Genomic DNA, 15,048 nt, shown 5'->3' with positions numbered 1-15,048 from the left:
CAGCACAAGGCGAAAAATATTTGTAATTGGGAATCTATGCACCTAATGATGGCAAAGCGGAATTCTTCAAGAACTTGGAAACAAGTCTTTTGGACTATTTGGATTACAAATTAATTCTAATGGGAGACCTGAATGGAGTTGCATCTACTTTGATGGATAGCACTCAGAGGCAAAAAAATTGAATGCTGGCAGACTACCTAAGGCTTTCTTTGACATAACTGACAAATTTGATCTGTCAGACATATGGAGAGTCAGAAATCCAACTGAAAAAGACTTCACTTTTTTTCCAGATGCAAACCAATTATTTTTGAGAATTGACTACCTATGGATATCCAGAGACTTGGTTCCTGAAGTATCAAAAATGGAAATTTGCCCTAAAACCTGCTCAGACCACAATGCAGTTTTTGTGGAACTGAAAGTGTCCTTACAGGGTTCCTTCAGATGGAGAATGAATAATGATTTGTTGAGAAGTACCCAAATTGTAAATAAAGCCCAAAAAGCCCTAAAGGATTATTTCGAAATTAATATGAATCAGGGAACGGAAACAAGGGTTATTTGGAATGCCAGCAAAGCAGTAATGAGAGGATTTCTCATTCAACAAAATTCAATTAGGATAAAGATACAGAATGAGAAAAAGATAAAATTTTGGAACAACTAAAAGATGAAGAGAAGGGTCTTAGAGGGAACCCAAAGAATTTGCAGATACAAAAGAAAATTAAAGCCCTACAGATTCAATATTCACAGATTATAAATCAAGAAATAGAATGGAAACTAAGGAGGATGAAACAAAGGAATTTTGAATCTGCAAATAAATGTGGGAAACTCTTAGCTTGGCAATTAAAAAAGAGGCAAAAGCAAAGTACTATCACAAATATTGTAACAGAAGGAAAGTCTGTGGAGAACCCTGTGGACATAAGAAAATGTTTTCACAAGTACTACAAACAACTGTATAAAAAGGAGAAAGAGGACCAGGCCAAGACTGGGCAATTTATTAAAACCAATGGTTTGCAGAAGATTCCTGAGGATAAAAGATCCTACTAAAAGGACTGATTTCAAGACAGGAAGTGGAATATGCTATAAACTCAATGCAACTTGGCAAGACCCCGGGACTAGATGGTTTATCAGCAAAATACTATAAGACATTGAAAGATTGGCTTATCCAATAAAACGAGTGATAGTCTTACCGAAGCTACTCTTTTTATTCTAAACGATTCCAATTATAGGAAAGACCAGCAGTATTGACAAGTGGCAAAAAGAAATTTCTAGATTTTTGAGGAAGGGTAAAAGACCAAGAGTAAAGCATAAGATATTAATAGATACTGTAGAAAGAGGTGGCTTCGGGTTACCGGATTTGAAGCTATATTACAAAGCCTCATGTCTTCTCTGGTTGAAAGATTGGTGTTTATTAAAAAATTGGGATATTTTAGATCTAGAAGGTCATGACACCCGTTTTGGATGGCATGGCTATCTTAATTATGGGAAAATAAAGGCGCACTGGAGTTTTTCAAATCATATAATAAGAAATGCTATATGTAAGGTGTGGGAAAAATACAAAAGATATTTGGAACAGAAAATCCCAAGATGGAACTCTCCATTAGAAGCAATCGCTGTTAAAAAAAACAACAACATCAAAGAGAACTGGATAACGTATAACACAATATTAAGGGAGGAGGAGGGTCAACTAATATTGATAAGTTATGAGAAAATAAAAGATCACTTTTCTAGTTGGCTAGATTACTCCCAGGTGAATGAAATGTTCAGACAGGATAAGCAGATAATAATAATAATATAATAATAAATTTTATTTATATAGATAGGTTTTGAAAAGGAACCTTCAAGATTTGAAAGAGAATTACTGAATAGTAAAACTAAAATAATCGCAGAAATGTATAGACTTCTTTTAAACTACAAAGTAATGGATGAGGAGATTAAGGCTTCAATGATAAAGTGGGCCCAAGAAGTGGGCTGTCCAATTATGCTAAAAGATTGGGAAAACTTATGGAAGATAAATTTGAAATTTACAGCCAGCTATCACAAAGAGTCGGACACGACTAAACGACTAAACAACAACAACAACATAATATAAGAGAGAACAGGATGAAAATGGCTCGTAGGTGGTACCTCACTCCTTCCAGATTATCAAGAATGTATAAAAATTTGGCAAATGCTTGTTGGAGATGTGGAGGAAATAACGGTGACATGATCCACATGTGGTGGACATGTGAAAAGATTAAGATTTTTTGGGGGGAAATATACGATGAATTAAAAAAGATGATGGGGATAACTTTTACTAAAAAACCGGAGGCATTTCTATTAAGTATTTTAGATAAAGAGATCCCAAAAAATCTAAGAGAGGTATTCTTGTATGCAAGCGCAGCGGCTCGAATACTTGTGGCCAAGGGATGGAAAATAACAGATTGGCAAATCAAATTACAGGAATTGGTGGAGACGGCTCAACTGACTAGTAAACTCAGAGGAAAAATTTGCAGAAAAATGGGATGGTTATAGAAGATATGTTCAAAAATACAATAATAGTTTTGACTCCGTGGTAGCATTCGAGTGATAAAGGAACTAAAAGGAGGTGGACAACAATTAAGGATTTATTATGTTTTCAGAATGTATTAGAAAAACTATATAGAAAGGTTTATTGTTTTGTGTACATTCAAATGTAAGATAAAATATATGCAAAGGGACTTGACAGGAAGTCAAAGTTGAAGAAAAGATTTTGGAAGATAAAAGGGGAAAAAATGTTTACTTTCATTATTATCATTTTGTGTGCGGGTGTGGGTGTGTGGGTGTCTGCACATATGTGTGTTGTTGTATGCAATGTTTTGGAGGAAGTAAGACGGTAAATAACAAATAACAAACTAAATATCAATGTATGTAATTTTTATTTCTTAATTATATTTAGTGGTAGTATGGCTGTATTGTTTTTTGTAACATAAAATCATTCAATAAAAATTATATTAAAAAAGAAAGAAAGATTGGCTTATCCAACCTTTGGTAGAAGTATGCAATTTGATTCTAGGAAGGGGGCAAAGCATCTGAAACCTGGAAGGAAGCTTATATTACTCTGATTCCTAAACAAGATCAAGATAGAGCCAATGTCAAGAATTACAGACCAATCTCCCTACTTAATGTGAATTATAATTTTTTTGCGAATATACTGACTAACAGGCTAAAGAAGGTTCTGTCTAAACATAAACATAAAGATCAGGCAGGCATAAAGATCTGGAAGACACATGAAAGATAATATCAGGAATGTTGTAGATATTTTGGAAAAGCTGGAAGCAAGAAAGAACTGTAAAGCAATGTTAATGTTTACTGATGCTGAGAAAGCCTTTGACAATGTATCTTGGAGTTTTATGTTCACAATTTAGAAAGTATGGGGGTTGGTCAAGATTTTTTAAATGGTATTAATGCGATCTATCATGAACAAAAAGCTAAAATTATTGTAAACAATGTGGTATTGGAGGAAATTAGAATCGAGAAGGGAACCAGGCAAGGGTGCCCACTTTCCCCTCTGTTGTTCATTTCGGTCCTAGAGGTATTCCTAAGTATGATAAGAAAAGATGATCAAATTAAAGGTATTACAGTAGGATCCAAACAATATAAATTAAAAGCCTTTGCTGATGATTTAGTACTGACATTACAGAATCCAGACTCCAGTGCAGTAAAAGCACTGGAGCTGATACAGGAATTCGGACAGGTAGCAGGATTTAAGTTAAATAAGAGCAAAACCAAAGTATTAGAGAAAAATCTGGATAATGATGAAAGAAAGTTATTACAAGAAAAGACGGGCCTAGATTTTGTGAAAAAAGTTAAGTATCTGGGAGTGAATTTGTCCGGGAAAAATCTGAATTTATACAAAGATAACTATGAGAAACTATGGAATGAAATTAAGAGAGATCTAGAGATATCAATTTTAAATTTGACCATATCTATAGATCTCTCTTAATTTCATTCCATAGTTTCTCATAGTTATCTTTGTATAAATTCAAATTGTCACTAATTTGAAAGAAAGAAAGATGTTAAGTGATTAAGTTCATCCAATAAGAATATTGGTTTTGGAAAACTGTTAAAATGATATACACTGAAATACAACCAGGGGGATACGAGGAAGTCACTTAACAATGTTACTAAGATTGGTTTAAATACGGCTGAGATTTATGTTTGTTTGTTTGTTTGTTTGTTTGTTTAAAAAACTTTTTGGAAAAATAATAAAATCTTTCTTTCTTCTTCCAAAACATGACACAATTAAACTTTTGTGTCCCTTGACTATTAAACGGCATACAGTTTACTAGGGGCAGGGGAAGCAGGAGAGGAGCAGGAGACTCCAGATGGAGACTTGAAAGAAGCTTCTCCTGGGGCATCACAGAATCCCACCAGCTGAGGGCTACTGGATCAAGCACCCCAGTCGAAAGAATCCTGTCCCTAGGCAGGTATAGCAAGTGATACCAGTCTTTTCCTCCCTACATCACTAGAGTTGAAAACAAAAACAGATTATCCTGAACTTAAGGTGGTGAACTTAAGGTGAAGTGTATTCCAAAGCTCCGTTTGAGACAAAACAAGAAACACATTTTTTGCAGAGTGGAAACTACTGGCAGGACTTGCCGTAATTTAAATGCCTTAAAATTACAAGTCTTGGGTCACGGACGTCATGGTCTGAAGGGAGGGTGGAAACTGAGAAGGGATCAGAGAAGAAAGGAAGGCATATGAAGCCCTGCCCACAGAGCCTGCGAGGAGAAGTTGTCCTTTACACCAAAGACGGACAGACAAAGGCATTCAGTCACCTTTTTTTCAGGGTGCCATGAACAGACACCTCAAACATCCCTGCCTCCCAGTTCCAAGGATTAGTTGCAGCAACATTTACCTCTCCTTTTCCATCATGATCTGCACTGGGCTTAGCTGGTTGCTTTTACTGCCAGTTCCCAGCTGCCCATAAGTGTTTGCTCCCCAGGCGTAGAGCAAGCCCTCATCCGTTAACACCATTGTGTGTGCATAGCCACAGGCAACCTGCAAGAAAGAAAATGGAAATCAATGGAAATCATCACTCTAAGATGGCCACGAAGAACGAGAAATCACTGCTGGACACTTAAGTATCAGTTGCACAACCTGGGTTAGTTTTAAACGCCAAGGGAGTCTGCACACAGGTTATAAAATGCAGAGGGGGGGGTGTCCCACGGTTCTCCAGATACTGTTGGACTGCAACTCCTGTTATTTCTGACTACTGACTGAGGCTGGGGGTGGAGAGAGCCCAACAAACATCACGCGAACTGTAGATTCCCTGGCCCAGGTATGAAAAGGTTTCACTGATTATTGATGGTTTGGTAAAATACTTGCAGAACAACTGAGAAATAATCCAAGACATCTTGTCTCCAAAAGATCACCAGTAAAATGTTGACACTTCCTAAACACAATCTCAGGTCTGGAAGAGGCAGCTGCGTCTTGGTTATTCCCTTTTCCTGCCCTTGGCAAAAACCACCAACTGAAGGCTGCCCCAGCTGCAGTGAAGATGGCAGCCATCTACAGGCTCATAGTTACCAGGCCTCTTCAACACCAACTGTTTGCAGGCTAGGCTTTGGTTATAAGCACTAAACAGAATCTCACAATAAACCAGGGGACAATTAAGCAACACAACTTACACTATTTTGTACTCACCTGCATTACACAGAGACCTTGTAGTGCAGCCACTCGGCATGGGGTTAGCTGGTTGCCATTGTTTCCCAGACCTAGTTGACCATTGCCATTGTAACCCCAGCCATATACCTTCATGAAGGAGGAAGAACAGTTAATCTGGATGCACTCCAGGGAAAGAGGTGGCCAGTGCAGTGTGCTGGTGAGAGCGTTAGACTATGGTAGACCCTGGTAGACCAGGGTTCAAAGCTCCACTCAGTCGTGAAGCTCAGTGGGTAACCCTGGGCCAGTCTCTCCCTCTAGCCTACCTCTTAGGGTAGGTGTGAGGGTAAAATGGGAGAAACACGGAACTCCTTGAAGGTGGGATATAAATGTAACAATAAAAATGAATTTAAAATAGCTCTAGTGATGATGAGAAAGGCAGGCTGAAAATGCACCTAATCCTAATCTACATACACTTCAGCTATCTGTTGCTGACTCATTTTTCTTTTGTGCATATGAACACTGCATATTGACTCCTAAATTATAAAATGAAGGGTTTTATGACTTTTAGTTTAATCTGCCTGCAGAGTTACTTGGTTACTCTGCCCTTCCCCTAAATGTTACAGGACAGTTCTGGAGGTACTGGATTCATAGCGTAAGTAAAAAAGTTTAACTTTCCAGCATTTAAGAGCAAGGAAGCAGCAATGTCAACACTATTTATAGCTCAAGTTTCCCCGTTTCCTGAGGATAAACTTCCTCTGACTTAAGCCTTGAATAATTGTTTACTAACTGCATCTGAGGTTTCAATAATTATCAAATGAGTCACAAATCCTACTTTTCCCTTTAACCACAAGATTTGCTCCCTCAGGTGATCCAGCATCACCTTCAGAAATGAATTTTAGATGATGAAGTGAACATACAGGTGCCAGAACAAGTCCTAATGGCAATGAACAGCCAGCAGGTGTCTAGTTTAAAGCCACTGCAGATCATCAGCTTCACAAAAGTTTCTGGGGCATCTCCTACTAGCCCTTTGTTCTGCACTTTAGCATTTTCTTACGCAGAAGCAGAGCCATGTGTGGAATGATCTTGGAATGCTTACCTCACCATTGTCCACTACAGCTATGGAAGAGGTTTGGCCACATGCAACGCCGACCACCACCTTCGTCTGCAGACAGTTGGAAACCTTGCGGGGAGTGGGCTGGTTTGCCGTGGAGCCTGACCCAACTTGTCCACAGTTGTTATAGCCCCAGGCATACACCTTGCCACAAGGAAAGAAGATGAAAAGACATCATGGGAACACACTCCAAACTTCCTTCAGAACAAAAATAATGCCTGAACAGCTTTGAGTTGATTGTCTCCTTTTACCTTTTTAATTTTTTTACCCTAGAACTCTTCCAATTTTAACTCCACTACTGCAGATATGCAGGTGACACATCAAAAGCCTTGCTAAACAGTAGACACTGCCCTGTGCCCACAGGTAGTCCGTTCCTTCTGCAAACATGCATCGTGATGCGAAGTTACATCATGTAACTTTACATCATGAAACATCATGTTACATCTTGATCTTATCTGTTAAGGTAAGATTTCAGTCCAAAATATTTCACTAGGAAAACACAATACAATGATTGATAGCAACATCAGATTCACTTTTCTCGGAGTTCTTCCCAAAATTTAAGACAGTTTAGAGATTTTTGAAATATTAAGTGGGATATCAATGCTTTTAAATAAATAAATACAGGAACACATTTGCATAACAGTAGGTTCTCAAAAGCAAAAGTTTAGCAAGTAATAATATACATATATAAAAGACTTACATCTCCATCAGATGATAGTGCTATAGAATGATGGGAGCCACAAGCTACTTCAATTACTTTCTTAATTAGCAAATTGGTACAGATTTGAATGGGTGTAACACCCTGATTGGTGGTCCCATTTCCAAGTTGACTGTATCCATTATGTCCCCAGGCATAAACTTCACCATCTATGAAAGGCACAAAAGCACAAATGTCCATAATTTATTTATCTAACCCTATAAGATGATTCCCAATTCCAAACAACACCAGACAAAAGCGGGTCAGAAAAAATATAAGGGACTGCATCCAGAGCCACAGCTCCACTCATGCAACAGACTTCCACGCCCACAATGCAACTTCCTCTTCTGCCCCCTCCAGACCACCATGTGGCCTCAAAATCTGCTCCAAAGCAGAATTTGGGGGCATGTAGGGGAGAGCATAAGAAGTGGATGTCCCATTTCACAAGCAGAATTCTGCTTGTACAGTGTGGAAAATAGCCCTAAGTCTTAAGATAAGTACCTGAATTAGAACCCAATCGTTCTGAAAGGTTTGAGGGAGTGGGGTGTGCACACACATGGAGTGAGACACTTAAGCCTTCTTTAGATTTTATTTTTCCTAGGAAGCGCTGCAGCATCTGCATAACTTTACTCCTCCCTGGTCTGGTGAATGCTGCTGCACAAAGGAAAACACTGGCAATTGCAGCCACAGGCTCCACCTTTAGCACAAGCTGCACACACGCATCAAAGGAAGATGTCAAAAGACTGCTCTCATTCTTAGGGTTGACGTTGGAGACAACATTGCAGGAAAAGATCCATGGGGGGTTGCAATCCAACAACGTTGTGAGAGCCACCAGTTCGCACCCTTGGCGAGAGGGAAGTGCCTAATAAAAATCTGCAGTCCAAGCTTACCACAAATATTTAAGCTGGGCAAATATTTTTAAAACCATGTCCACATCCCATTGGAAGCAACATAGTAAAGTAATTTAGTGTCTTGCCCAACAAAGTAATCAACTTTCATGGCCAAAGAGAAGGAACAATATACACTTTCACTCATTCATCCAATTACAGCTATTCCATGAATGGGTTTACTTAAAATCAGATGAGAAGAGAAGATATCCATTCTTTGACATGGGAGACTCGATTGGGAAGAGTCTCAATATATGTGTGTAGGAGCTGAGGGGAAGATGCAGCCACACAGGGAGGTTAAGCCGGAACAACCTGTTGTTGGAATGGACTTGCCAACAGCGCAAGGCCACAACCACATTTTCTTGGAACCCATTTCTAACGACCTTTGCTTAAATTTAGGGAGCATGCAATTAGTATTGCTCAAGAGCAAAACTACCTTCTGTACTAAGTATTACATGTGGTCCACTTCCATAACTGAGGCTGCGAATCCTCTTTCCGCATAAAGTTTCAAGTTTCTTTGGTACAATGGTACTCTGGTTATCTCCAGTTCCCAAACAATTACTACAGTTTAATCCAAATACAAATACCTGGAAAGAGAGACCAATCACACTATATTTTAATGCTTATATTTATAGCAACAGTCATCAAGATGAAAGTGAATCAGGGTAAATATACAATTTATAAGATTTAATAGGATTCTTACTATATACATTTCAGCTATAGTGTCTTTATAATGATAGCATGGTTTTGCAATGAACTTTAAACGGCCAAAATCTGGCAAACTCAACACAGTATGCTATGGATAAGGAATGCTGGAGCTATGATTATTTTATGAAATTGGATTTCTTTTATAATATGGAAGGAACACTCTGATTTTAAACATCCAAGGTCAAAACGCATTTTGGTTGGAATTATACCCATGAAAGCCACTGTATAATTTACTTAACTATCACCTGTATGTTCAATTTTCTTTCTTTGAAATTACTCCACATATACAGCATTTGTACTTAGAAATGTTTTATTTTTCTTATTCTTATATGTTTATAACATTGATAAAGGAAGCCATGAATCTTTACCAACCTTTGGAGAACTGGGACAAAACTAACAAAGTCAGTTTCAATAGGGACAAATGTAAGGTTCTAAGAATGAGCAGTAGGGACTGGAATGAGCAATTCAGGTTTCTTGTTGGTTGGCTGAGAGGTTTTGAGACAACGCGACGGCAAAAGGAAGGTAACTTTACCAGCTCCATCTGGTACGCAGGCTGAGACCCTACCTGTCCGCGGACTGTCTCGCCAGAGTGGTGCATGCTGTAGTTATCCCCCGCTTGGACAACTGCAATGCGCTCTATGTGGGGCTACCTTTGAAGGTGACCCGGAAACTGCAACTAATCCAGAATGTGGCAGCTAGACTGGTGACTGGGAGCGGCTGCCGAGACCATATAACATCAGTCTTGAAAGACCTACACTGGCTCCCAGTATGTTTCCGAGCACAATTCAAAGTGTTGGTGCTGACCTTTAAAGCCCTAAACGGCCTCGGTCCAGTATACTTGAAGGAGCATCTCCACCTCCATCATTCTGCCTGGACACAGAGGTCTAGCGCTGAGGGCCTTCTGGCGGCTCCCTAGCTACGAGAAGCAAAGTTATAGGGAACCAGTCAGAGAGCCTTCTTGGTAGGCTCCTGCCCTGTGGAACACCCTCCCACCAGATGTCAAAGAGAACAACAACTACCAGACTTTTAGAAGACATCTGAAGGCAACCCTGTTTAGGGAAGCTTTTAATATTTCATGAATTAGTGTGTTTTTATTTTGTTGGAAGCCGCCCAGAGTGGCTAGGGAAACCCAGCCAGATGGGTGAGGTATAAATAATAAAATTATTATTATTATTATTATTATTATTATTATTATTATTATTACTTGTTTCTCCGAAGGGCCTCATTCCTCTGATTGCAGGCCAAAGGCCACTTGTGGGCCACAGGGCCAGAACCCCAAGGGGGCTGGCACTCCTTGTCCTCTCTCTTGTTCTCTTAGATAGCTCCATCAGCCAAAGACTATGGGTCAGGCATCCAGGCCCCATCTTGCCCTCAGTGGCATAGGTGTGTGACTGCCAACACCTCTGATAGCCAGGACAGCCTCCATGCAAACCGGCTGCCCCCTTGATTCTCAATTAACTTTAATTTAATCATTTCCCCCCCTTCTCATTTAAAACACAGTCTCCTCTTAATATATTTAATATCATACTGAATGCTCTAGTAAAACAAACAGAAGAGGAAATGAACCAGAGGATCTCATAATTTGTTTTAAAGAACTTTTTCAAATAATTTTAAAGAAATATTCTGAAGTTGTTCAACCAGCAAAGTGGTTTTGAGATTTGTTTCTATCAGCTAAGGAGCAAATGTGCCAATACAGTGGTACCTCGGGTTACAGACGCTTCAGGTTACAGACTCCGCTAACCCAGAAATAGTACCTCGGGTTAAGAACTTTGCTTCAGGATGAGAACAGAAATCGCGCGGCGGCAGCAGGAGGCCCCATTAGTTAAAGTGGTGCTTCAGGTTAAGAACAGTTTCAGGTTAAGAACGGACCTCCAGAATGAATTAAGTTCTTAACCCGAGGTACCACTGTACATACCATTTGAGAGAATATACAACTTTTTTAAAGCCTTAAGATTATCTTTAAAAAATATATCCAAGCATACAAACATTTGCAAATCACTTGCGTTGTTTTTTTTTTTTTTTTGCTTATGCACCAGATATACAAACTTTTTTTTTTAAGTTAAGCCATTTAACCTAGACAACCCAATATTTACCTCATCACTGTGGGTGATGTATATCGCTTCATTGGCAGATGTTCCAAACACACATGCTTTTCGGATGGTTGATATTTCTTGTGGCGAAAGCAAAGTAAATATTGGCCACTTTCCAACATCCATCATGACTTCACAGTTCTTTATTCCAGACTTATAATTATGCTGGCATTTTGCCTCCAATTAAAACAAAATCATGGAGTCACCTGGAAGAGAAGAAAGGATAGAAAGACTGGATTTTCAGATATGGAAAACCTATTTCTATATTGTGGTGCAGACACAGAGATGCCTAACTCTGGGTTACACAGATTTACACATGTGTGTAGTACAGCTGCATGGATGTATTCCTAGGCAGCCCTACAAATAATCAGAGGTAGCAGTCGCACATCTCCTGATGCACTTGTTAACCCACCAGCCCATACCCAAAGCAGAGAGGGAGTTACTATCCCATACAGACCGTCCACTACTCTTCGCCTTCCCATATCTACAGGGAGTTGCCAGAGTTGCAGCTGCTATTTCATTTTGAACAAAAACGTCAGCTAAGCCTGTGCGGGCAGCCTTCACAACATTGCTATAGAGGCTTACTAAATCTGGTGCTGAACAGAACATGAAAAGGCTTGAGAAATGGCATTCCACTGTTGCAAAGCAGCAGCACAAACATCAAAAGCGAGCTTTGTTGCCATTGCTCAGATGACATCTCTGAAATGACCCAACAATGCTAGCATACAAACCAGGTCAAAACAAGAAATCCTGCAAGTTTAGTGGTATTGAAAGTTAAACAGAGACAACCATGTTTACATGAAACAAAAGGTAGACTGTCAAGGATGTTTCAAACCTAAAGCTTTAACTCTCTGTAATACCAGGAGTGACAAAAGCTGTTTCCATATCTCAGTATTGTTTTTTAAAAATCTTACCTCGTTGCACACAGAAGGAGCTGAGCTGATAAAACCAGTGTGCAGCACAAACCTTTGAGGTAATGTCACATGAAGCATGTTCTGTACACTCTGTAATTCCCTGCAAGGGCTGCTGGGAATTGCAACATGTGAAAGACACTAAAATTCAGGAAACAAGTAGCCAACACATATGTGTGGCTCCAGACACTAGGCTAGAAACATGTGGACCAAGGCAAGTGATCATGTAACAAAAAAGGAGGCTAACTGGAAAAGACTGGTAACTGGGTCACCACCTGCATGTGGCAAAGAGGCTTCCTCAGCCTCCCAAACCCAGCCTCTATCCACTGGCCCAAAATGGGCCTCGGTTTATTTCAGGGATGAGGAATGTCAAGCACAGAGACCAAATGCAGCACTCCAGACCTCTCTATTTGGCTCTTAGGATTCTCTCCAGACCACACCCCATTCACAGCCACATCCTTTGCTCAAAGAGGTACGTACTAAGTAGGGTCTGTGTTTTTGCCAGGCCTTGAATTCTGCTCATGCTTTTTGTTCCCCTACACCAGGGGTGTCCAAACTTTTTTCAAAGAGGGCCAGATTTGATGAAGTGAACATGCATGAGGGCCGACCAAAATTGTTGAGCTTTTTATTTTTAGGATTGAAGTTGACCCCAAAGTTGTTGAGCTGTTTTTAGGATTGAAAATTCAGGTAGGTAGCTGTGTTGGTCTGACACAATCGAAATATATTTTTAAAAAAATAAAAAATTGTCTAGTAGCACCTTAGAGACCAACTAAGTTTGTTCTTGGTATAAGCTTTTGTGTGCATGCACACAAAGAGATGGGTGATTTACCATAACCATTGAGTCTATCACCCATCTCCTACTACCCACCTGAGAAAAACCCCACCCCACCCTCCCACTATATATAAGGGTCTGGTGACTTCTGTTTCAGTGTATCTGAAGAAGTATTTTTTTTATTTTTTTTATATATTTAGGATTGCAGTTGTTAATTTTTTTTTACAATTTTACCCCAAAGGTTTTTTACGGATTTTACCCCAGGACATACACTGCCACGGGGGCCAGATTAAATCAACTGGTGGGCCAGATTAGGCCCCGGAAACAGGCTTTGGACATGCCCGCCCTACACTGAGGGATGTCCAAGTGTGTGGGGTACCCTACTGTACAAAGGAAAATGTCACACTTGTGGTTCTGACCACTTTTCCTCTGTCCCCCCACTCCCGGCATAAAAAAGTTTTGACATAAAAAAACTCAGAGCATGACATTTCCCCAGGAAATCAAAGCATTTGTTTGCACAAAACATGAAGTGATTCAAGCATCTCACTAGACTCAAAGGATGGGACTCAACACTATTCCTCCTCAGAGTAGAACCATGGACATGACCCACTTAGGTTCATTCATTTCCATGGGGTTACCCTGAACAGGACATTGCTGAATGCAAACCATGGTGTTGGAAAGTACGGTAGTCCAAGTCCCATAGTCTGACAGCCCTTTTGCTCAGGGCAGGATGCCACTACACAAGCAAAGCTCTAGGGAAGCAGCGCCCACTGTCTCCCACGGCTGTCTGCTCTGCTAGCCAAAATCTGCTTCCCTGTAGTTTCCACCTACTGGCTCTGGATTTGCCTTCTAGAGCAGATTTTCAGATATTTAAAAAGCATTATCATCATGTCCCCCTTAATCTTCTCCTCCCCAAGCTAAACACAACCACAGCCCCAGTCCCCATCAGACACTACTGGTTTGGGGTTCCATTTTAAATCAGAATATGTTACATCGTTTGAACCATTAAGGAAGATATAGAGTGCTAATTACACACTGCAAAACAGATTTGAGTACATTCCTGTCTTAGCTGCCCATCTAAAAATGTGACATTTCTAATTTCTTTCAGACATAGCTTAAGGATAAATAAAATATATTTTGGTTCTTTTAACAAGTTTAAATGATTGTTTTAGGAGAGAAAAGGGGTTCACAAATGGACATACGGGAGACCAATGGTTGCCGTGCCACTTGAACATATGGACGTATCCTGCAAGAGCTTGAATAGTGAAACTGTCAAGTTAGGCCAGCGCTGCCTTTATAATTTGGACGCATCTGTAACTTCCATCACCAGCCACAAAAACGCTCCTGCCTCTTAACTTGGCTGAAGTCCAGGCCGCCCCTCCTGACTTCGAGTCTTTTATGCGGCAGCAGCTGACTCGGCCGGGACGGGCTCCGCTCTGAAGAGAAGAGCGCTCCTTCGGGCCTTGACTCCGGAAGGGGCTGGCCAGGCCCAGGGGAGGCCGGGGGCGGCGCGAAGGGCCGCGCCTGGCCCGCGCCCCCCTCAGAAAGCGACGCCTGCAGCTCGGAAGCCTCGTCCGCGGCCCTACCTGCCAGTCTCGTCCGGCGAGGCGACGGCGAGGCCCGCTTGGGGATCTCCGGAGAGGCGCGCCTTCGCTCCCGCCCCGAGGACGCCGGGCGGGCGGCGCTGCGCGGGGGGCGGAGGAGACGGGCCGGCGCAAGGACCCGCGCGGCCAGGCGCCGCTCCGCGAGAGAGCTCCGCCCGCTCCCTGTCCCGCGCCTGCTCCGTGGGGCCACAGCCAATCAAAGGCGCGGGAAAGGCGGCCTCCCGACGCCCCTTGGATCGCCGTAGAGCTAGTAAGCGGGGAAAGCAAGAGGGACGCGCTCCCGGCCCTGCCTTCCCTCGGAGGAAGGAGGCGGAGCTCCAAGCACTGCTCTCCTGAGGGAAGCAAGAAGCACAATTACCAACTGGCCACATTGTGTTTTGGGCACCTCGCACCGGGGCAGAAATGCTGCTTGCGTGGGCACCGTTGTCCCTCCTCTTTCTGCGAGCCGCATCTTGGCACCCCTTCCAACTCTACCATTCTGATTCTACATACCCTGCTGACGTTTTAAAGCAGGTGCTTCTGCCTTCACAATTGCCAAATACTTGTTTACAGGGTTTGTTTGTTTTTAAGTTTCTGCATCAGAGGCCTAAAGTGTTGCAGGTAAATATACTTCGAAGTAAACATGGTTGCAAGTTGAGCTACAAGC

At 41.3% G+C, this 15,048-nt stretch overlaps 1 protein-coding gene across 6 annotated transcripts in view; it reads right to left on the bottom strand.

Annotated features, from left to right (window-relative positions):
- The window catches only part of RCBTB1 (RCC1 and BTB domain containing protein 1), a 44,457-nt gene extending 29,800 nt beyond the window's left edge, over positions 1–14,657 (bottom strand). The window contains exons 1-7 of one of the 6 annotated variants that reach the window (XM_028721798.2): positions 14,385–14,657; positions 11,119–11,321; positions 8,754–8,904; positions 7,434–7,600; positions 6,719–6,877; positions 5,662–5,769; positions 4,874–5,016 (exon numbers count right to left, since the gene is read on the bottom strand). In XM_028721798.2, coding sequence (XP_028577631.1) covers positions 4,874–5,016; positions 5,662–5,769; positions 6,719–6,877; positions 7,434–7,600; positions 8,754–8,904; positions 11,119–11,244 — 854 coding nt within the window. In that variant the 5' untranslated portion in view covers positions 11,245–11,321; positions 14,385–14,657. Of the gene's footprint in view, positions 1–4,873; positions 5,017–5,661; positions 5,770–6,718; positions 6,878–7,433; positions 7,601–8,753; positions 8,905–11,118; positions 11,322–14,000; positions 14,362–14,384 lie in introns of those variants that run through there. The other 5 variants (XM_028721796.2, XM_028721793.2, XM_077926634.1 and 2 more) reach the window with 5 other exon arrangements.
- Between the last annotated feature and the right edge of the window lie 391 nt (positions 14,658–15,048).

This window comes from Podarcis muralis, chromosome 3 (genome assembly GCF_964188315.1).
Source record: "Podarcis muralis chromosome 3, rPodMur119.hap1.1, whole genome shotgun sequence".
Taxonomy (NCBI): domain Eukaryota; kingdom Metazoa; phylum Chordata; class Lepidosauria; order Squamata; family Lacertidae; genus Podarcis; species Podarcis muralis.
The sequence above is the reverse complement of the archived record's forward strand: the minus strand, read 5'-3'. Positions and strand labels throughout refer to the sequence as shown.